Source organism: Xiphophorus maculatus, chromosome 20, assembly GCF_002775205.1.
Source record: "Xiphophorus maculatus strain JP 163 A chromosome 20, X_maculatus-5.0-male, whole genome shotgun sequence".
Classification (NCBI taxonomy): domain Eukaryota; kingdom Metazoa; phylum Chordata; class Actinopteri; order Cyprinodontiformes; family Poeciliidae; genus Xiphophorus; species Xiphophorus maculatus.
The window spans coordinates 6,911,590-6,935,987 of record NC_036462.1 but is presented as its reverse complement, the minus strand read 5'-3'; the positions used below and the strand labels follow the sequence as shown (position 1 = coordinate 6,935,987).

General features: G+C 37.1%; 2 protein-coding genes across 2 annotated transcripts; one reads left to right on the top strand and one right to left on the bottom strand.

Annotated features, from left to right (window-relative positions):
* The first annotated feature begins 490 nt into the window (after positions 1 to 490).
* On the top strand, positions 491 to 1,863 carry LOC102228058 (cytochrome c oxidase assembly protein COX14 homolog). Its single transcript, XM_005807549.2, has 2 exons — positions 491 to 629; positions 1,402 to 1,863. The coding sequence occupies exon 2, from the start codon at positions 1,412 to 1,414 to the stop codon at positions 1,586 to 1,588; it is 177 nt and encodes a 58-aa protein (XP_005807606.1). The 5' UTR covers positions 491 to 629; positions 1,402 to 1,411; the 3' UTR covers positions 1,589 to 1,863.
* A 28-nt stretch (positions 1,864 to 1,891) lies between these two features.
* On the bottom strand, positions 1,892 to 22,414 carry cers5 (ceramide synthase 5). The gene is made up of 10 exons (XM_014471922.2): positions 22,071 to 22,414; positions 11,886 to 11,991; positions 10,536 to 10,666; positions 10,385 to 10,442; positions 10,249 to 10,299; positions 7,792 to 7,884; positions 6,482 to 6,610; positions 5,772 to 5,878; positions 4,683 to 4,839; positions 1,892 to 2,655 (listed from the first exon to the last, which is right to left on the bottom strand). The coding sequence occupies exons 1-10, from the start codon at positions 22,241 to 22,243 to the stop codon at positions 2,491 to 2,493; spliced, it is 1,170 nt and encodes a 389-aa protein (XP_014327408.2). The 5' UTR covers positions 22,244 to 22,414; the 3' UTR covers positions 1,892 to 2,490.
* Positions 22,415 to 24,398: the final 1,984 nt, after the last annotated feature.

Here is a 24,398-nt window from a genome sequence, read left to right as displayed (position 1 = left end):
GTGTATCTAGGTATTTTTTTGTAAATATATATTAATTTTAGCACTTTATGTGTTATATGTGATCAAACGTGCTCTGTTATCAATTTTTCAGTTGTAAAAATTTTTTATCACTAAGTTAAGACAAAAATTAAACACGGGTTTTGGTAAGTATATCCAATCTTAACATTTTAATTTAGGGGATTTTAAAATTTAAAATTCAAAATTTTGAATGACGTGGTTTTATTTTGAAAACCGGATTGCACTTCACTCGATAGCTCTGCCTTGTTGCTTTGTTTTCAAGCAGAAAATTGTAAATTATAACTTCTGCATATGTTTTATATTGATATAAGGCATCAGACGTCCAGGTCATGTTAAACCCCCCCCCCCCCCCGAGTGCTGAATGAGTGCTTCAGAACCGCTTTCTGAGGGGAAGAAGTAGGGAGTTAAATAGTTCGGGTAGTGTAATATGACCTCCTGACCAGGTGGTGGCGCTCTGCTGTCTGCCAGTTTTTACAGGACAAGAGTACCAGTTTCCGCATCTTATGGAATACGAAGGTTAGTTAGCAAACGGCTAGATATCTGGATTCTTATGTTGACATTGAAGCAAAGAAACTACCGTTTGTTGCGTTTACTTTTTGTTGGATAAAAAGGTAAGAAAACACAAAGATTTTCTATCCATTTATCCAAAAACAGTCTTGAGCAGTGAGCGTTTAAGAGTAAATATGTTGTTTGATTTGGATACGTCTGTCACCTGATCCATAATCTGTGTAATTTCACTATTAAACACCTTTTTTTGTGATAGTCGACATATCTGTAGAAAAATTTAATTTAATTTCTAAAATGCATTTCAATTGGGTGTAAAGTGAATGGAATAAATAACTTAAAAACATAAGAGATTTTAAAAAGCACACTTTCTTTTAAAAGAGCACTGAAATCTTATTTTTAAGAAAACGTATTTTTTTAAAATCTAGTTTCGTGTGTGTAATTTGTAAAATATGTCTGATTATTCTACACTGAACAGAAACCTAACGCAGCACTTTCGTTGCTCTCATTTTTCTTGAGCTGAACTCTAAGATCTAAAACACATCACAGGTTTGTGAACAATGTTTGAGAAATTATTTTGTGTATATAGAAAATGTTTCTGATCATTTTATGAAGTGTATAGTTAGAAGTATTTAAGCAGTTATAAGCTTTTTGCCTCCAACTAATCCACTTATCAATTTGTCATCTTTATTGACAGATGACTGATTTTTTTTTACTTTTCAGTCCAGGTTGTGTACTTTAATAAAACATAGATGCTTCCAGTATTTCCATATAAAAACATACTTGTAATTATCTTAAATGTCCAAACTTCAGCCTCTGAATGTACCAGTCGAGTTAAACCCAGTTGCTGAAGCTGATCCAACTTCTCCTCTCCTTCAGGATCATCATCATGGTGACGGCAAAGCGTCTGGCTGATATCGGTTACCGCGCCTTTTCTACCTCAATGATGCTACTGACGGCATACGGAGGCTACCTGTGTGTGATGCGAGGACACCGATACTGGGTGAAGCAGAAACAGCTGAAACTGGCTGCAGAGAACCAGGACACTGCAATCATCAAAGACTGACGTCACCTGGACTGCATTGTTACTCCTACTGGACGATTAGAGGACGTTTCCCATTCCTCTAATCCGTCTCAATGGTGAAGAGAAGGATTCCTCCCCGAATGTTTATCTAAATCTGTGTGGGAATGTCTATTCCCACACAGATTTAGTTTTTCTTTTGTTGTATAAAATTTAACCAAACAATGGTAGAGAATATGTTTGGCCTTTGTCACATCTGCAGAGCATAATTTCAAGTTTGTATTGTATAAAAATGCCTTAAATAAAAGTGTGACAATTTATCACAGTTCTGCATTAAAAGAGACATCATCAAACAACAGAATATATTTGGAAATACATTTCTACAAAGCACTCAAGTCATCCTTTTCAAGATTCACACACCTGGCTGTGAAAATCTCATACACGATTGGTCTTGGAAGAAGTAGTTAAAACAGTTACAAAGTAGCCAGACATTGTTGAAAAGTAAGTTCACATCATTTTGCAGAACTGCCAACTTCCTGCTACTCATTCAGCAGGTTTTCTGTTTTTCAGAGTTGACAAAAGCTCAGCTGTAACAAATGTTCATCTTTATTTGAGTGATACCTGCTGTGGAATGGTGGCTCTGTGCAAACTGTTGTGAATAAACCCTTCAGGATAAAAATAACTAAGTTCCTCTGACCAATAAAACTGGGAGAGAACGTTGAAACTAACCAATCTCTGCAGTCAAACTCATTAAACCCACTGCCTGGAAAAATAAGGCTACGCAAATCACATGATTTGATTTCCGCACAACGCTGTCAGTGTCTGCACATCCATCCACCGTTTCTCAAATCTGTGCGCTGTCAGTGTTAATATAAAGTGGGAGAGAGCCTCGCAGGTCAGGCAGACATAGCTCTTTGGAGGCTGCAGGGGGCGCTGTCGGCTCCTTGTCACCAGCTACTGTGGTTCTGAGTTCGGGCTCTGGCCGCCGCACAATGGCCGTTGGTGCCGTTTTCTCCCTTCGGGGTGTGAGTGGAGGCCTTCAGGCCTTCAGTTGGGCTGTGAGGTTCTTCTTCAGAGCTGCTCTCAATGTCGCTACGGACATCATTACACACCTTTGGGACAGAAGGCAGAATCCAATATTAAAACCAATATGAAAAAAATAGGTTAAGTATCACTACAGTGTGAATTTTCCCTCTGGTAGCCATTGGTCTGACTTATTGTTTTATTTGCTGCATTAAGTTTTACTTAAGAAAGCATCAGAGCAGTGGCACCCTCCTCCCGAAACATTTTGGCCACCCCAGAGAAACATTTTATAAATAATAATAACAAATTTATAGAACTGCAAATAAATGTATAAAATTCCAAATAATTAAATGTATCATTTCTATAAAAAAAAAGAGGAGAATTTATAATTTAGAAATATATTTATTGATGTGCCCCCTAAATCTTTTACTGGCCTGGACAAAAAAAAAAAGGTTTCTTGATTGAACTGCTCACAACACCCTTAATTGCCACAGGAGGGTGTTGTTGGACAATTTCAACAACACACTCCTGACTAATTGGAAACAGTTGGACATACCTGACATTCATGACACCATAACCACATTACTCATCATTTTACAACTCTCCTCCCACTGCAAGTGACATTACAGCCACATTTAAACTTGTTGGAACAAACAGGAGAGGTGAGATTAAGACTTGAGAGAAAAGGGCAGGGAAAGTGGATGGAAACTTACAGCCAAACACAGAGAGATGGCAAAGTTGTCAAGCAGACAGAGCAGATGTAGAAAAGTGAGAGCAGCGGAGTAGGAGGGCAGGGTGGTGGGGGTCACTGGACAAAGATAGAGAGAAAGACGGGATCTCCCACTCTGATTCTGGAGAGGGGGAGGGGGATCATCTGCAGGGAGAACGAGACGAGAGTCAGGGGCAGATGGGAAAATTCAGAGAGAAGGGGAGGCAACAAATCTATCACCAAAAATAGCAATCAGCTTTCTGTGGAAAAACGCAGATGGGACTTTTTATCTGTTCATCTGTGATACTGTTACAGGAGCAAAGAAAATCTGCATGTCAAATACAGTGAAGTGAAACTAACAGGTGGTGACAAGTCAGAACATAAGTACTGAGTTTAGAGAAAGGGTCTGTAAAATTCACAATCAAAAGAGCCATTTTGTTCTCTAAACCATCAAGTGCAGCAAATGTCACATGGTTTTTTTGGAAAAACTTATTTAGATAAATATCTACAATAGGAAACTTGTCATTTTTGAAGCTTTTTCAGGCTTTCTGCAAGTTTTACCAACTTCAATATAAGACTTTTTAAGAACATTTTAATGGAATTTAAGACCCATATTACAACAGAAATGTACAAAAAATTAATGGACGTAAAAAAGCTAGCTAGCTTTACCTTCGCCAGCTAGCAATTAGCAGCTAGTTAGCGCTGAGTTGTGTCACAGAAAGCAGAAAAGATGTTGGCGCACGACTCACGAGTTTTAACAACAAAGATCCTCAAGAGAAAACAAAACTAGATGGAATAAAATTCAATAGTCCTGCCACAACACAATTTAAGACCTGTGATATTTAAGGCCAACTTATTGTTTTTTGATTAATTTAAGACAATTTAAGGCCTTACGTTTAAATATGTGAATTTAAGACTTTAGGAATGTGCAGAGACCCTGTTTTTCTGTTTTGATAAAGAAACATAAAATTTAGCAAAAAGAGGATGGATAGGCTTTTCCTGCGGGACAAAAACTTATGTAAAAAAACAAAACAACCTAATGACAAGAAAAAAATATATAAAAGCATATTACTAGTATGCTTAGTGTTAGTCTTTGTGGAATATTGTAGGAATAAACTGAAAAACTGTTAAAAACCCAAGTTTATTATTATATCAAAATTTAGAAACAATAGCTGGTCTTTTTCATTTTTAGCCAAAGTTATCAAGAGACATTTTGGAAGGTCCACTTGTGGCCCTAGAGCTGTAGGTTGTAGACCCCTGTTCTGGACCAAATCTATGTAAGGTCAACAGATGCCACCAACCTCCTGGTTACTCAGATTTTCATAACAAAGCCACAAAAAACTGCTTTTGCTTTGGATTTGACAAACCGTAGAAAAAAAAAAATCAAACTTTTGAGACTGATCTCACCTTTCCTCGCATAATAGCTTTGAAAGCTATGCGGAATATGAGGTAAGCCCAGAAGACGTGCATCACTTGGAGGAGAAGCAGCAAGACATTGAAGACCCACCAGGACGGGTAGGGTCCAATGATGGCCCAGCTCTCAAACATAGTAGAGTTCAGGACCCTGGAAACCCAGAAAGATAATCCATTATACAGAAAAAGAACACCTAGCAAAGACAGACCCATCTCCCCCCCGGAAAGGTTTGGATTTCAGTCTAGGTAGCTTCACCACTCATTCATTCACACCAAGACATTGAATATAGCTGCTCAGGTTACTTCTGCCAATGACAGGTTCCCTATTGTTGGCCTCTCTGTGGAGGCAGAGCTGCAACTTTTAGTGCTCTGTCAAAGAAACGCAATCACCTAAAAAGCATCTGTAGCTAAAGGTCAACCCGAATATAAGCGTGTTTTTACTCCTGATAGTTCAATAGACGTATTTCAAAAGGGGACCGAAGTTGCAGTATTAGTTAAAGTTTCAGCTGGTGCGGTTCTCTCCCCTCGCCTATGGGGGCGCTGCACCAAGAACTGCTGAAGAAAACATGAGCTCAACATCCGTCAAAATATCGTAATGAGTGTCGTAATATTTTAGAGGGCAGAATTTCGCATTTATTAAAAGACCACAAGTCATTTCTAACGATAGGCTCTTGAATTTGTTTTGGTTGCATTTACCCAGAATGCCCTGTGCTGTAGTCCACTTCCTGCTTTTGGAGGCTTGGCAATCATATGTGCATTCATACCGCACCAGAGTTCACTTCAACTCAACCAAGACCAAGATGTTTTGGTGAACTAGGGTTCACTTTTTTATCGATTGCACATTCACACCTCCTCAAACAAACTGGACTTTCTAGGCCAACGGACTGGAGTTCTGACCAAGAAATTCAATGATATGTGGTTTAAATTGTATCGTTCCCTGAAATCCAAAGGCTCAAACCAAACACAAAATCTCCAAAATGGTTTCCCGAAAAGTGTTTCATGTTCTGGTGAAACTCCAAACCATAGTTCATGAATGTGTCACTAAAACCAAACCAAATAGTCTGACTGGCTGAAAATACTCACCATACTGGAAATATAATAAGCCGTGTGATAAAGAACACCACACTGAACACAATGAAGAGGGAGTCACACAACCGCTGGTATTTGGAGTAGTTTGCCATCTTGGCTGCCTGTTGGAGAACAAAGACAACAGAAATCAAACATTATGATAAGATGGTAAGGAATGTTTGCTCCAAATATAAGAGGTTTTAAAAATATGCAGTCAGGGTGAATTCCAGTCAAGACAAAAACAACTCAGAACTCGTCGTTATTGGAAGCTGAAAAGCTGTACCTGACTCCACATACAGAAATATCTAAAACAAACAGCCTCTACTTTGGTCCACCTACCAAAACGATATTATTGTGCAACGTGTGGTTTCTTCAAGTGCAACTTTGTAAATGTGCAGTAATTTGTTGCCTATATTCCTTTTTTTCCTGGCATATTTTTTGCAAACATGCAGGAAATGTTTCAGGACTCCAGAGGATTGAAGTGTCTCATTTTTCCCATGACATTCACACGTGTCATATGCATGATCACATTATCATACAAAAGAAACCACTTATAGTGAGCTACAAAGGTAAATAAAAAAAATAAAAGGTATATTTTTACTACATGTAGTTACTAAAACTACACATATGATGCTTATTTCTGATTAGATGTAAAATGAAGCACAGCAGAGACCATTATTTATAATCTCATGAGTGTTTCCAGATTGTTTATGATCATTACTGACCTCCAGCAGGAAGTCAGAGGCATCATGGACACACAGCACCAGGCTCCCCACGCGAGCCATGTTGTTGGCGTAAGAAAAGCTAATGAGGCTCACTGTTGCTAGGTGATGGATGAACATGATGAGGAAGTCCTGAGAATAAAACAGCGAGGAGACAGTGATCAGTGTTCAAGGTCACAGAACACACACACACATATTTATATATATGCTGATTATATATCATATACTATTATTATATAATATATGAAGAAAGTTATTACTACTATTATTATTACTAAGATCGGTGATCAGTCACAAAACAGCAATCAATGCATCCATTGTTCATATTTTTTGTGATTAAAGTGATTACATTTTTTTTTTACAAATGTCTTCATCATAATCATTTCAAAGATGAAGAGGAGAAAGGTACAACGTAATGTGATTAAATGTTATTTTTAGACTCATGCCTCTGACAAAACTGCTGAGTAATCTTGTTATTACACCCACAAGCAGTGATTTAAGAGCATGGCCTAAACAAAGGACGCACATTTTGGAAGTTTAGGCAAGTAATCCTAGACAAAATTAACAAACAATACTGGAAATATAATTCCCATTATTACCTGGAGTTTGTAAGTTACTCATATCAGAATCATTTTGCATGGGAATATATCTTAGTTTAATATCTGCACATCAAATTTATGATTTAAACAAACGTTAAAGAAATAGTGAAGACGGGATTTTAGAATTTCCCACAACGATAAAGGATGTGGACATAAAAATAAACATCTAATCAAGAAGCTCCCTAAGCAGACGTTGTAGCTGCCTCCTCTGAGCATCCAGTAACAAACAAGAGTTAAATCAGCAAAACAGCAAATAAGACCAAGTTAAACAAAATCACAATTCAGTAATCTTCTGCAGAAAACATCTACAGCTCTGGCATTCTGAGGAATTTCTGCAATTCTGACAGACTCAGGCCTGCTCCATCCTGCAATCACATGACGCACTGAAAACACAGAGCATTCACAGACTGAGTGGTAGGAGTCACACCACGCCCCTTTAGAGGGAAAACCCCCCACATGTGACCTCCCATCTAAAGCTAACCTAACACAGAAACTATAAAACACACTTTGAAGTCTCCCAGTACACCATAATGCTAGCATATACAGCTGAAGAAAAAAAGAAGTGTTGCATCATGTGCACTCTTTCATGCATTCTCTGCTCCAGCTAAATGAGGAACAATAGACATATTGACAAATGTCTAAAAGGGAGTGGCCCTGGAGAGGATCTTCTGCAGTCTGACTAACAGGCAGAAACTCAATCTGAGTTACACTCACCTTCCGTTTTATGTCCGTGAACTGGGAAAACATAAGTGACCAGTAGAAGGCCAGCTCAGTCACGTAGTAGTGATAAAGACCTGGAGTCATGACCTGGAGAGACAGAGATCAGAGAGCCGATCTGAAAGCAGCTTCAGCTGGTTTTACTGGGTTCTGCAGAAAAACAAACTACACTCAATGCACCTTTTCTATTTAGTAAAATCACAAACATAGTTAGGGATAAATGCTTCAAAACATATAGAGGATAATCTGACAATTCCTTTAAAACGTCTAATTCTGTAATAGAACCTGCAGCACAGTTTCCTGGTTTTATTCCCTAAAAACATTTTATTCCCTAGAGCAAATTCGGCCTTCTGTAGCCTTTTATAAGTATTAGAACCTTCAAAATAGCAGTTGTGAGCTTAAATGTTATTTTTATCAATCAAACCACAGATGTTTTTATCTGTTTGCTGTTAAATTACATTAATTCCCTTTTCATAATTTTGCGATTGCAAAAATTAAACACGAAATCATCAGATATTTGCGTTTTTTTGCAGCCATCCAAAGTTGTGCGTTTATTACAAATTTTCCGCAAGAATAGTCAAAAACATCAAAAACATCGGGTTTCAGTTACTAACTCCCACCTGTAGGTGGCAGTATTTATTACTTCTACTATACTGCTGCCTCAGTTTTGCTTGAAGTAAAGTTGCAGTCGATAAGGTGAGTAACAAAAAAATCATATTTACAGTCGTACACAAGCATATTGCAAAATATGTTGGATACATTTCTAACCACAAAATTGGTGATTTTAATTGCAAAACAAAAGAATCACAAAAACAATTTCATTTTCAAAAGTGCATATCGAATGCAATCCGATATTTATTAATATTTTTAACAGTTTGATAATAGGTTTTATCAATACATTCTGGTACAAGCAGCCTTTTAAGAACATTTCTTATTTTAATATTGATCAAAATGAAAATGAGTTTGACAACCCTGCCTGAGAGGAACCAGTAGGTCATCAGTATTGGCCCAGAAAAACCTGACCGTTGCATTTCTAAGGATTTATTACCATTTTACTCCTCCCTCGTTCACAATAAAACTAGCTTCTTGCTTAAAGTGCAGCAAACCAAATAAAACCATTATTGTGAAGCGAATAGATGAATCTGGTTCGTTCAGATTCATTTCAGTTCAGAGGAGTGAAGGTCGGCCATTAAACATCGGCAGATGCCCCAGGCGACAGATAACGCAGCACAATAACATTTTTCCGACGTCTTGCGGTTTACATTGCCATAAAGCCCAACCCTAATGGCCGTACTGAGTGACAAACAGCAACACAACCATCAGCCACGAACACTGATGATGTTGATTCAGCACAAAAACACAAAGAAAGAGAGATTTCTGGCCAGCACCAGATTCAGTACCGAGAATCTGGTCATGTTTTGTCCGTCCTACCCGAGACATAAACAAGCCGTTTTAATCTCATCTAAAAGGAAACAACAAGAACATATTTGAAAGTTGTCTTACTGCATTTTATGAGAGTGGCATGCATTCAAGGAGAGGCAGTGGAATGAAGGTAAGCAGATAAAGCTGTCCCAGTTTGATGGCTGGTTAGGATAGTGGTAAAACTTTATTTAGAATGGTATAGGAGGAGAAAAAAAGTCAATACTAAGCCTAGCAGAAAAGATGAATTTAAGACTTTTTAAAGATGTGCGGAGCCCCTGGATTCGTCTCGTACTGCAGAGTGTTTTATGAGTCCCAAGACGAGTAGCAGGCCAGAGAAACGCTGGTTGAGTTATTTAAATGGAGTGTTTTTGTTGTTAGTTTGCACTTTTTGTTTACATAAACTTTTGCTTATTTTCCCTGTCTGAGCCTAATGATTAATGCTTTATGAAAGGCAATTTTGTTGAGACTTTATTTGTTTTTTTTTGGGATATTTAAAAAGTCTTCTAGTTCCAGTATCCTTTAAAAATTAAAGGACACTGATTTTGAGAATGTGTACTTGCATTATTATGTCGTTTTGAGATAATTTTCAACTAATATGATAATGGCATAATAATGCAAGTACACTTAGGTTTCTCACAATTATACATTTTACTGGATGATAAATTGTTCCAAAACTTATGGCAATAAGCCAATAAATAATGTTGTTTTGAGACCATTTTCAAATAATATATTGTTGTCATGATAATGCAAATTCACCCCCTCAAAGACAAATAAACTTTCATTTAGAACAGAAAACTCCACAGTGCTACTGGTAGACATTTTAAATATCCAAAATAAAACAACAATCGGTGAGTATCTGAGGAAATGTGGCCTGTTATCCTCCTATGTTGTGTAGACATCAGAAGCCAGAGACTGAGCCAGACATCTTTTCATGGGTAAACAGCAACTAAACCTCTGAGTCACAACACAGCTGATGTCTGGTCCTACAAAATATTAGACTAATATGGTTAATATATGAGAACTGCATCATACCTGGTAGGGGTAATTGTACCAACAATGCCGCGTATCCCACATCCACGGACACTGGAGACAGAAAAACAATTAAAGGCCCATCAGCAAACAGACGCTTGTAATGCTGGATTAACAATGGATTTATAGTGACATCTACCTGCCACAGAAACTGGAACCCATAAATAAATATCCCCAAATAAAATGAAAACCTCCACCTAGAAACAAAAACAGAGAAAAAAAAAACGTTAAAAATCCACCAACGCATTTAAACAGGAACAAGCCTCCACTCAAGTTAACGTTAAACCTACATGCTCTCGCAGAACTTAGTGTGTGTGCTGGGTTTATCCTGATTCCTGCGGTGCCTGAACCAACGCTGGACTTTTCGCACCTCCCAGTCCAGCTGCTTGGACAGGCCATCCAGATGCCGCGAGTCTGGATTCTGTCACCAGAGGGTGGAAAAAACAACAATCAAATTAGTGTGGAATGAGGAATTTGAGCCAAAAAAAAAAAAAGGAAAGAAACAAAGAAAGGAAAATCCAGGGACATTATTGAACTACTGAATGTACTGGTAGTTCATAATGTGTCTCAGAGTTTAGATTAGATTAGAATAATCCTTTCTTTGTTCCTCAGAGGAAAACCTTTAGTGTTTCAGCAGCAAAGTAAAGGGGAAATAGAGGCACACATTAAAAATAGATAATAAAGTATAAAGTATATGTATACAAACATACACAAAAAATCTATGATCCAAGGCTGAAATGATGAATCAAATTAATCATGATTATCAATTATTGAAATAATAGTTAACTGGAGCACTCAGACTCTAATAATTGCTGCTTTGATGAAACAAACAGTACAGTGGGAACAGTAATAAAATTAAAACTGTGCAAACAAATACAGTTTTTATTAATCAAAAAATAAACAGATTAGTAGACAGTACGTTTCTAGCTGCAGATGCACCTTTGCTACAAATGATCAAGCATTTGCCCAAGGAATGCCATGTTATTGTATTTTAGACAATGAAATGTGTCTTTTTTTTACAGAAAAATTATTTTAATAATATGCGTACTTGCATCTTTCAATGTATTTCTATGTTGTGTAAAAAGGCTTCGGTGGATCGATGAAAAATCTGCAGAATGTGCCCATATTTTATCCAATTAACCGTCAGAATAATCAATTACTAAAATAATTGTTAGTTGCAGTCATAATATGATGCCGATTATGCAGTCCAAAAGGTTTTAAAAATAACAAACAATCTGAAACAGATGTTCTGAACTGATTAAATTCAATGTAATCAGTAAATAGCAAAGCCATAACTATGTTTTTTATATATATATATATTATTTTAAGCTAACAAGGAAACAGTGGTGTTACAGCTAGTTTAAGTTTAGTTTATTATTGGAATGAAACTTTATTTTTGTTTTTTAGATATTATTTTTATGTTCTGTTTATTTTACTCATGTATTTTAGAAAACTTGAGACTGAAAAGAGCATGCTGTAGGAAGTAATTTGATTAATAAAATCTAAGATAAATAACCAATTTAAAACCAAAGGCCTCCTGAGCATAAAGGGAAAAGGGAAATTACACAAATTATAAATGGGAGCTGCAGATTTGAGAGCTTAAATTGCACCAGGCTCTTCTTTTGAATCCAGAAACCAACCTTTGTGATGGAGGTGAACACCTTCTCCAGCACCGCGTTGGGCTGAGCTCTCCTTCCAGCACCTGGCTGAATGTGGAGACCTCGGGCGCAGGCACTGGCGATAAATCTGTGACATTAACCAGAAACAAAAAGTCACTAGCTGATCGTAAAACATGCAAACAGAACTTAATACCTGCATCACTGCTTGACTTTCATTCAACGAGGAAGGGATTTGCCTTGAATCAGGGAAGTTGTGCTTTGAGGATTTGACTACAAAACCTGAAATAAACATTCAACAGGTGAGCTCATGTGCAGCTGGACTACTGTTGGATATTCTTTCCAAGCTTAATGCCGATCATATTTATTTTTGATCACAATGTTACTGTTGTAAGCTGAATGTAATGGGAAAGTTCCACAGTAAATGACAGAAGTCAAACAGAGACAGACTTTGGTCTCGGAGTGAAATTCTTGCAGTAAAACAGCGTGCAGGCCCTCCAGAAACAGGCAAGTGCAAGTTAATGATGAAGCAGGACAGCTGACGTAACAAGCTTCGTTAAAACTGAAATAAAACAATTTTCACTGCAAAACAAGATTCATTAAAAAACTTCAACATTTGCAATATTCACCTCTTTTCATGTCACAATCTGCAATCAGACTTCTTTACAACCATAAAGTGGAGACTTAATTTTAATGACACAAAAATAAATCTTTTTTTTCTCTTTTTACGTTAAAAGACGAACGTTTGAAAACATTTTACTTGTGTGAACTATTCTGGAGGTTATTCCTGCAGGATGCTGGTTGATTTAACAATCAAATTATTTTCAGGCCGCTCTCACGTTATAGTCAAAATGTACTCAGTCATTGATTTGCCTAATCGTGTCTCTGAAAAATGCAAAAGAATATTTTAATTTAGTGAAAACTAAAGCTTGCACAGCAGAGTTTTTCCATTTCGTTTTCACAGGACTCTGGAAAAAAAGATACCAAAGGAAAATCACTTTATACAGGACAAAACAAAAAGTCATAAAATGTGATTTTCTTTACTCTCTTAATTTGTGTACCATGTGTAACCATTCAAAAGAGAAATAAATTAAATAAATAAATGAATTGTTCAAGTTTTTCATTTTTTGCAATAACTTGGTTTGTAAAAGTGACTCCTAAATCCTGCTGGGTTTAAACTTAGTTTGGGATCCAGTTTGTTCACCAAACACTGACATTTTGTTCTATTATAGTGCTCATTTATTCTACCAGTTACATTTACGTTTTGATTGTCTAGGGTTGAAAGGAATAATCAGATTAATCATAATTAATCATTTATCGAAATCATAGCCAACTAATTTAGCAATCGATTGATCTTTAACTGCAGTGTGCAGATTAAAAAAAAGGTAATTTGATGAAAGAGCAACGCTCAATTTTGGGCAGGACTTTGTCCAAAATCGCACAAAAAGACATACATTTTATATTTAAGATAAAAAAAATTTCATGTAAATTTGTTCAACACAGAACTCAGAGAGTGGCACTTTTAGCTTCACTTGGTTCACAATTTGTAAAAAAAAAAAACTCCTATTAACCACTGTTTTATTAATTATTAGTAGAAAAAGCTAATCAACAGATTAGACCTACACTGTACTGATTATGAGTCCAGCTTTTGATGTTGCATTTTAGCCAAGAAAATATCTTTTATTATTTAAAAGAGCAACTCAATTATTTATTTGAATGTTTAAACATATTTCTAATATTTTATAAACTAAGCTTAAGTGGTTAAATGAAAAGTCTGCAGAACATGACAAATTTTTTATCTGATTAATCGCCAGAATAATTGACCACAAACATAATTGTTAGCTACAGCTGTAATTTTCCATCACCTGATGTGTATAATGCAAACCTGCAGCAGGCTGCGCTGCATAATGAGAAAAATCAGAGGGAACCAAAAGTCTTTGCCGTTAAAATGACGTCAAGTTACTTCTTACACTTCTGGTTCTTCCAGTTTTCACTGCCACTCACTTTACAAGAACTTAATTTACTTTATCAGACATTGTTTGTTTTATCTTGAGGTAACTTTCAAAGCAAAAATGACAAACATGCCCATAAAATGCAGCGCTTTATGTAATTGTTACACATGTCAATCGACAGTATGGATTCCACCTATAACCATTAAAAGTTGAAGGTTACAAATCACCTGTTTGGGATTTCTATGCAATAAAAAAAGATTAAAATATAGCAGACCCCTGGTTAGTCAAGTTAATGTTGACTGCAGTTTGAGTCCATGCAACAAATAAAATGCCTCAGCTGTGTAACATACCGATAACTCAAGGTGCAAACAAAACAAAACCATTTTTGTAGCGACGTTAGGTTGGACAGATGGGTTTCACTGTTATGATGATGTTAAACATTACTATGCGCAATCTAAGTTTTACTGTTCAAAGCTTTAAGAAGCACAGTCCACCCTGCAGCTAGCGCGCTTGACTTTTTGATCCACCTGTAAGCTCCATAACGATAAGGTGCTGAATGGGATGAGTTGTGCAAGTCTGATTCACCCTGAACTGGCACCACAAGTCAGCTTTCCAACAATCTCTATTAAATTGTTACTCAATCCCATGGATGGGCAACAACCTCGATTCTTGTCTGGACAGGTCCTTCACATTTCTGAAAGGAACGAAGATGACTTGAGCATAAATCCGATGAAAGTTGAAGCACGCAGCCCTAATAAGTAGAAGACAGCAACAGGATGAAGGAAACTGAAAAAGACATAAGTTAATCTATTTATGTGAAATGTCCAAACAGCCCTGCTCCTTCTCAGAAACTGACCCCCACCAACATACACAACGGCTGTGACCAACCGAGAGGCTTGGTGTGGTCTGTTTACACGGAGCCTACCCTGACACTGGGACAGTTTCCAGTTTGACAGCTTGGCTCAACTCATATCCCACAACTTCATTTTTTAATCAAGTTCATCTGATTTTAAAATATTTCTACCCATATTCTACATTTCCAGAAGATAAAAACATACACTGAAACATGTGACTGAACAAGGCATGGGGAAAGTGTTTAGATGCATAACAATTGAATTCTGTTTTAAGTATATACACTCACTTCCTGGATAAGGTGAAAAACCTGCTGAAGGATGAGGAAGTCTGGAAACGTGTAATCTCAGTTTGTGGCACTTGAAAGCCGTGACACGGCTTATTAGAGTATGTACACACAAGGAAGCTTGGCTGCGCACATCTACAAAGTCAGAGCCAGGAGCAAAGCAATGATTAAGATCAATGAGCTGGCTGTTGGCTCCAACCTAGACCCTCTAGCTTCTTGTGAATATCATAAGCCTGATCCACAATATGGAAATGTTGACTGTTACAATACGGCGCAAAAAGGAGAAAGGAGAGAAACTTTGGGAAAAATGGGATCGTTTTATTGCCAAAGGTGTATAACAGTTAATTTTTGTGACTCCGCATCACTCAGACAGACACCTGGGAGTTTCCCTCTTTGTGACGCCATACAGTGAAATGTCTGTGAAATTGTAATGTTCATCAGTATGACTGCCTGCTACCTGCCCTAGTCCTCATGTTTGATTTTATGTACTTGTATGTTTAAAAACAAATAAAAATAAAGTGTATATATATAAAAAAAGAATGAACAGGCTGAGAGGAAGGGGTTCTGCGCATAGATATCTTTTAAGGAGCAAAATCCCTGCACATAAAATGGGAATTCACTTAATAAACCAAGACAATACATATCAGGGATAAATATCAGGGATTAATCGATTATTGAAATAATCGTTAATCAGTCATAGATTAATCATTAAGTCTGCAGACACAAAAAACAGAAAGAACATACTCAGAGTAGCATTTAAGCTAAAGTTGTACAAAAAATATACATTCTGCATTTAAGATATAAAAAAAATCCTTTGTAAATCTGTTCGACCCAGAACTCAAATGTATAGTTTTAGCTTCACCTGATTTAAATTCTGTAATAAAAATATCCTATTCAGCAACTTTTACTATCCAGTTATTAATTGGTTAATCCAAAACGTAGTCAACAGATCAGCCCTACACTGTATTGTATTGATGTTAAGTCGGGCAGAAAGGTATGAGCTTTTCACATGTTGGTGTTAGAAGTATTGTTTTAACGGCATCCTTTGCTACAAATGATCAAGCGTTCACTAAAGGAATGCTATATTTTGGGCAACACAATTTTTAAAAATGAATTATTTGTTCACTTGCATCTTTTAATGGATTTCTAATATTTTATTAAAATGGCTTTTAAAAGTGGCTAAATGAAAAACCTGCAGAATATGTCACTTTTTGTTTCCGATTAATCATCAGAATACCGTAATTGACTACTAAAATAATCATTAGTTGCAGCCCAAGTGAAATTCAAATTCTTAACAACGTAATGACTGCATGTTGTGCAACCACTTTCACACGGGTGGAGATGGATACTGCTTTCCTGTGTTTTCCTGGCTGTTCTTTCATAAACATGTTTCGCTGCATTGTTTCAGCAAGGTGAACACATTGCAGACTCAAAGGCCTCCGCCTAGTCGAACCTGTTCTGATGCACCGAGCCCGACAACTCAGTGGCATGACTCTCGCTGCTGTCGGCTCATAGGTGCAACAAGCCTGACCCTCGCAAACTGTGCTTTACAAGCAGAAAGTCCACAACTGACTCGGCTCCAACAAGTTGCATCAAGGGGTCTAATGTTACATTTACGGCTCACTGACAAGAGTGAATTGTATCGTCTTTGAGAAATGCCATCATAACCATAAGATGGAAAACTGAGTTTTGAGAGCAATACTGAAGAGAAACAAAACTTTTTACACTATGTGTGCTCACTGCTGCAGGACTGGTGGTAGAGTAAATACTGTGCTTAACTATGAGAGACAATAAAGGAGGTGGAATCAAAGTGTTGTTTCCGACAGTTAAAGATTCACTGTGGGTGTTACTTTGACAAAGCTGCTGAATGCAATAAAATTTATATGCACAGTTGATGCTGTGTGTGCTGATCAAAGGTTAGATACTGAGAACTGGGCGGATGAAAGAATAATAATTACTACGGTGTAAGGAACTTGGATTCCTAAAACTGTTCAAAAACCTGACATAACTGAAAGAGAGGCTCTGCACTCTATTAATGCAGGTGTGTAAGCAGATTTGTATGTGTGCATCTAGGGCTGAAATAATTAATCAGCTTAAGAGATTATTTATATAATCGTTATCTGATCAATTAATTGTTAACTGGAGTATACAGACTCAAAATAAATGGCATTTGCTGAAAGCACAACGCAGTCAGAGCAGTGATTAAGCCAAAACTGCACAAAAAATATACATTTTGCACAGTTTTACCTTCACCTGACTCAAATTCTGTAACAAAAAAAATCTATTAAGCACCTTTTGCTGTCAAATATTTGGTCAGTCAAAAAAATATAGATTAGCCCTACACTGTAGCATGTTAATTAAATTAGAAAGGGCTGAGCTTTTCACATGGTGATGTTAGAAATATGTTTTAGCTGCAGATGCATACTTAGCTACAAATGGTAAAGGAATGCCATTTTATTGCATTTTAGGCATAAAATCTTTATTTTCCTAAAAAGAACTAAATTACTTGTTTTGCTCTTGTTGCCTTTTTAATGTTATAAAAAGGCTTAAATTGCTAAATAAAAAAATCTCCACTAAGGTTTTTTAATCCGATTAATCAATTAATCAAAAATAATCAATTACTACAATACCCTTTAGCTGAAGCCCTGCACTGTAGAAATGTTCATTCAAAAAAAAAAGGAACTCAATTATTTATTTGCATTTTTAATGTACTTAAAAGAAATTGTGTAAAACAAAAAAAAAAGCTTAAGTGGCTAAATAAAAAAAATCTGCACAATTTGCCAGGTTTTTATCTAATTAATTGTTTGAATAATTGCAAGAATAATTGATTACTAAAATAATCATTAGCTGAAGCCCAACATTGCATTCATGTTAATTCAAGCAAAAATGTCTGAGCTTTTCACACACTTAAAGTACTTTTTCTAGCTGCTGATGCATTCTGTGCTACTAATAAAGCCTACACTAATGAAATGTTATAAAGGTTTAATTTCCTATTTAAAAAGGAACTGAAATAATTTGTTTATTGTATTTTTAATGTATTTAGCCTATTGCAGAAATAAGGACTTGCGTGGTTAAATGAAAAATCTGAGGATCGCGCCATTTTTCATCCAATAAATTGATTAATCGTTAAAATAATTGGTAGCAGCCCTAAGAGTATACATCCTGGCAACAGCAGGATGCCTTATGTACTCTGTAGAGTGTCGTGTAGCAACCGAAGCTGTGCTGTCATGTATTCTGCTGATAAATAAATAAATGAAGGAATGAATGAGTCAGTTTGATCTCTGAGGTGTCGGCATCAACAGAAAGTGATCGCTCTCTGATAACACCCTCCAGCATCGGACCACACTGTCCTTGAACACACCTTCACATCAGGAGTCTGGCAGCTCTGGCACCTGAGACAGATGGGGAACAGCCAAGTGCATCTTACTGAACACTTGAACATCTCTGTCCTTTTACGCCTCTAATATCTGATTGCTTCTTTTTACAGTCACTTGACCACAGCTGGATTAAAGCAGATAAAGGCACAAACAATGCAGTTGGCTCTACCCGCATAACACCGGCATTACAGCGGTGTTTAAAAACCTGTCAATCTGCCCTACCTGTTGTTCTGAAAAGCTTAGAGAAGCTCAGGCTAGTTCCTGGATGTTTCTCCATATAACCTGCAAAAGCAGAAAAGGACTTCCTGGTGTTGGTTGTCACACCACTAGTTAAAACAGAAATTCAATACTATGAAACAAGAAACCCTTTGAGATTGTTTTTGGTTCAATCATCTTCATTTCCACCTGAATGAATGGTTTGACCACCAACATGCCAGCAGAGGTTTGAATTAGAGCAAAGACCCTGGGAACTGGTTCAGGAAAATTTGCATTTTGAAAGAAGTGGAAAATGAGCAATGAAGGAAACTACTGGATCAAAAGTTACATAACATTTAAACGTTTGTTCCTTATTTCAATACTCGTATATTCAACCAAATGTGTCCGATCCATAAAAGCAAATCTATTCAGTTTAATTCTACACTTCATGCTCTGAGCAACATCAAGCTTTCTCGTTTTATACATCATATTTAGATTTGAACCTTTTGAAAGACTGTTGTAGTTTATACACACCTGACAAAGACAGTGGACCTATTGTTTTCATCAGTTTCAGTTTCTCTATTTATTTTACATTGCCTGCTGTATTCCTACTCGCACTGACTGAACAAATTAAAGTCGTTTTTACATGTTTGACCAAGCTTGTGAAGTTATTGGAACACTGAAGTGTGTTGTACTGGTGCAGAATTATAAATAAGTGTTTAATTTTGTACAATTTTGTATGTGTTCAAAAAAAGAAATACTTTCAGACAATTCAGAGCTGTTTTTCTTTATAGAATTTGTGTCAACCAGCACTAAACCTCAAATATCAGCATCGGAAGTGAAAAAATTGGATCGGTGCATCCCTAGTTTCTTTTATATATGCAGGACATTTGCATCCAACCAGAAATTAAGCACAAAATTATGTGGCATATCATATTTCTCTAACTTGTATCTTGTTTTCATAAAACATTACAACGTATCCCAAAGTACACTTTAATGGTTGATGACGGGGGTGAAAATCTATATTTTCATTCAGAGTCCGACTCTGAAACCTCGTGTCAAAAAATAAAATTAAGGCGTCACAATTACGATCAAATACAATAGAAATAAGCCAAAAACAAAACAGTGCAATAATAAATCACTGGCCCTAATCTTGGTGAATTGTACCCTTTGTTCTTTGTTCTGTTCTTTGTTCTAGAGGACCTCTGACTCACTGTGCATGGCGTCAGAAACTTTAAAGCTGCTTCATGGTGTCCTGTACCAGCATGACGGAGTGCTGTGGGTTGTGGCGTTTTCTCCTTCATCAGTTCGGTCAGATATGACGCATTCTATGGATGCTAGGAATTTCTGGAAGCTGAGCCACTTATAGTTGTTAGTCATTTCATTTCTACGTACTTTACTTCTGAGGACCGAGACTTTATTGTCCTCTTTAAAGGGACCTTGAACAGTAGCTATTCAGTCTTCAAAAATGTAGATGAAGGACAGAAGTTAAAGTGTCAGGCTTAAAAATTATGTACATCAGATAAACAACTTCAGAAAATCCGTCATGTCTTTAATCAAAATAATAATAATAATAAAAAAACAGTTAGAGGTGGTGCAGTGACTGCAACTTTGAAGCTGATCACAGATTTTAAAAAAACAAACTGAACTGCCAATTCTGAATTTGGCCAATACTGAACTTTTTGGTGCCTAAAAAAGTGACAAAGTCATTAAGTTGGCAACAGTGGGATGATAATTGTTAACCACACAGTGCAGATGTGACCTGGTGGGCGGGCCTGTCTGTCTGTAAAGCAGCTGATTTTCAGAACATTGCAGAGATTAGATAAGATTTGTTTCACATGTAAGTATCGACCAATCGCTGATCACCCAAAATTAAGAAAATCAATCTCATCAATCAGTGAACCGCTAAAAGCGGTATAATCTCCTCGTTAGTATAGTGGTGAGTATCCCCGCCTGTCACGTGGGAGACCGGGGTTCGATTCCCGTATCCCTGCCTGTCACGCGGGAGACCGGGGTTCGATTCCCCGACGGGGAGTGAAGTTTGTTTCAGGTGAGATCTGAAAATGAGATCTATATCTCAATGGGGTTTACCTGATTAAATAAAGGAATATGAAAAGCAATAATGATTCTGAAGACCAGAGACAGGGCCTGAAAGCTTCAGAAATCATTTTTGGTTAGTAAAACGCAATTTACATTTGTGAATTTGTGTTATTTTTCAAAGGTAGTCCAGAAATAGGCTGAAAATGATTAAAAAAGTAGTCAGTGTCTAAAAAACACAAATAAGCCTGAATAAACGGTCTCCAAGACCCCTTTAAATGTCTACAGTGATGCCTGGCATTTTGAGAGCAAAACAAATAAATAATGGAGAATTTATGAGTTTTACACAGAGCTATTCTTGTACCTAGGACTAACCAGCAGAGTGAAACAAATACCTTTTTAGGTCAAAAGGCTACCATAATTTGCATAACAAAATGTCAACTACAGTTTACCTGCTTAAGCTACATCATGAATACAGACAAAGGAAAAAAAACATTCAACTAGTGAATGAAAAGTTGGTCTAATCCTGACCACATTCAAAAATAAAAAGAAAGTGAACAAGTTGTCAGATACTCTTGCACAATGATGCTAACCATGCTGATGACCACCAATGAAACCAAAGATTCAGGGCATTCAGTTTTAGATTTTCTGTTACTAGTGGGTTTCCTGTTCCTGCTAGGGGAGCGTCAGTTCCCATCAACATCGATCACCTCAGTTTTTACACTTGATGCTGTTAAGTTTGACCTCTGTCATCTGGTGAAACTGCTCCCTTCAGCTTTGAGACTGAATGAGTTTACAACACACACCTAAAGATTCAGTAGATAGCCCACAAAAAGCATGTGGGAAATGTTTTCTTAACTATAATAAAGTGGTAAAGTTTGCCTTAAAAGAAGGCTTGGTTGGCAATAAAATGGTTAACGTGTCACTTGTGGGGCTATAGTCAATACAAGCCTTGGTTTTAAAAGTAAAAAATCCTTCAGGTTATAATAAGTTTTTTTGGCAAACTCAGTAACTGGCTGGCGTTCAAATATGTAGAAAATTGTGGTGTGTGTGTTACTGAAAGTGTCTTACGAATCCACGAGGCTGGACCGTCACAAGGACGGTGTCCTTTATCCTAATCAGGATAGAGGACACTCTCTATAGGCTCTCTAACTTCACATGTGATGTAAACCTGACCAGCGTTGGCACTTCCTTTAATATGAATCAACTTAAGACACGTGATAATCAATAATAGCTTTCGAACCAGAAAGCTACTGTATTATTACACTTTATTTTACTTATTTATTGCCAACCGCCCGTAAGATAGTCTTCAAAAAGTGTGAAAAACATAATTTAGAGACAACAAAACTGCTGTTATTTTACCTAAGATAATAACTTCCAGACAAAGATACTGATCCTCCCACCTAGTTAGCTAATCCATCATCATCCGCTGATGGACAAAAAAAACGCGCAACAGAACAATTGGAGAGCTTTACTTTCACTCCAACAAGTCGTGTTGGACAATACGAACCTTTCGAAGAGTATCCTGACAATAAAAATCCCGAGAGCCAGCGGTAAAGCAGCCAACAAGTGTCCAGCTTTGGGATACTCCACCCCGGGAGCAGGGTCCGCCAGATCCGCCCAGGTTACGTTGTGCGGTAGCCAGAACCTCTCGTTCCAGAACCAGGCTGAGAGAGCAGCCATTTTTCACCGCCTTCCCGTCCCCGGATGCTCGGAGGAAAGTGGTTTCTCAACTGAAAGAGACGGCACGTTAACCGCGTTGGACGTCTCCACTTCCCTCCCAGCGCCACTTGTTTGACTCGCTACACTCAACTTTACCGCACCGACATCAAGCCCGCCGCAGTACGCCCGAACTTCCGGCGAGGACTTTCAAATCAAGATGGGGGCGATTGGAGATCATTGAAATACGAACACATTTATTTTACTCATTGCCACGACAGGTCGCGAGTGAAAGAAAACTATTAAAAACACTACATTAATAAAGAAAATGAAAGAATTATCCCGCCGGAGGTCAAATCAAACAAAGCTGGTGCTAATGGTGAATTCCAGATACCTTTACACTTGAACTTGAAGCTGGAAATGACGTCAGACCCCAGCTAACGGCTCTGAGTGGGAAGTCTGGTTAGTGGAGGACTTGCGGGGTGTGTTGCAGATGTTTTTTTATCGACCGACTTCTGACTAAAACTGGGGCGTAGTAGCTACATTGTTGACACAACTCTGCATATTGGATCGCGACGTTAGTATTAAAATAAAATTGTACAATTTTCCCGAAGTTCAACTTCGGGGAGACATTCCAGTTGATTTTTTTTATTTACCTAGAAATAGGAATTTCTGAGTTCTGGCTACAAATAGAAAGCACCATAAGATCCCCAAACAAGTTGTTTTCTCACAGATTATGCATATCTCATGAAAACATTTCACATCTAGAGCTAGAAAATAAATACAGGATGTCTTGTTATAACGAGATGAGTACCTTCGTAACAACTCATGCTGAAAAACACTGACAGATTATGATTTCAAAAAAGGCTTAAAGGGGCTTTCCATCTTCTCAGGGCGAATCTCAAATATCCCATAAATTGCCGTTTTGCTGTTTCGCCCTTTGTCATTTAAACCAGAACATATTTTGATTTTAATGAGATGGAGATCTCATTATAAGAAGATATAAAAGTTGTTATAATTAGAAACTCATTTTAACTAGATACTGCTCCTTAATGTTTATAGGTCTGGCAATTAAAGGTTTATATGTTTTATAAAGAAAGAGTCTACTTTTATTTGTTCTGATATTGAAAAACTTTATGTATTTTTTAATTGTTTCAAATGAAAAACGTAAATCTGTTTCATATTTAAATTCATATCATGACAAATTTGCTTGTAGTGTAATTTTATGGGGCAGGTGCCTGACCACTGTACAGACCCCACAAACACATCTCAATAATAGATAACCATTTTAATATTGAGTTCTTTAAAAGTATAATAAATTAAATTCAACCTCTTCTTCTCAATTGTAACATATTTGTTTTTAAACATTACATACCAGGTACAGTTGTACCTGGTATGGCACAACTGTACCATACCATACAACTGTATGGTATGGTACAGTTGTGCCATACCATGGTAGAAGTTAGAGAAGTTAGAAGTTCTCTAACTTCTCCCAAATGAGAAGTTAGAGAAATGACTTTTACTCTTTTATTCAACTGAAAATGTATTCAATATGCTATAAATAGTAAATTAAACAATCATTAAAACGACTGTGTAGTGAAGTAATGCATACAAAGCCAGTCTAAGTATTTGTTGTCTCATTGGTAAGCTGTAATATAAATTATATTAAATGTAGGTTTTCACAGATAGTATTAAGCAGCGGTGCTCTGGTAGTTGGTGGTTAGTGGGTCTCCCAGATTCAAATTCTGGTCAAGGCCTCATATAATAAAGCTGGCACTGGTCAGCAGCCATATTTATTTTTACCTATATTTTGTCACGGGTCTTAAATATACTCAAAAGAGAAGCATTATTTTCTTAGTTCTGAAGCTACCACCGCCTATCTTCCGGTTGTGTTTGGGTGTTTGCGGCTAACTTTCCGGATCTTTTGCTGCCGCCCGGAGACGAGAACAAGAATTGAGGAAGTGAGGCGAGTCTCTCCTCCCCGCTGGGCGCAGTGCATGCATGGATTCCTTCTCAGCTCACCTCAGTTTAGCTCCGGCAGTCAAGCTGTTGTTATATTTTAAGTTTTGAATTATTCAAATATGCGTCAGCAACTTCTGTTTTTTTTTTTTTTTTTTTTGATCCGCCTGATAAGTTATCTTAGCAACTACTGCATTAAAGTCATAAACGGATGACAATG

Bases quoted from the DNA above. Each gene is read 5' to 3' on its own strand.
- LOC102228058 (XM_005807549.2), top strand. From the start codon at position 1,412: ATGGTGACGGCAAAGCGTCTGGCTGATATCGGTTACCGCGCCTTTTCT.
- cers5 (XM_014471922.2), bottom strand. From the start codon at position 22,243: ATGGCTGCTCTCTCAGCCTGGTTCTGGAACGAGAGGTTCTGGCTACCG. The intron at 6,611-7,791 runs GTGAGTGTAACT...TTTTATTCTCAG, and splicing joins TCACGGACATAAAACGGAAG to GACTTCCTCATCATGTTCAT. The intron at 2,656-4,682 runs GTGAGATCAGTC...TCTGTCCCAAAG, and splicing joins AAGCTATTATGCGAGGAAAG to GTGTGTAATGATGTCCGTAG.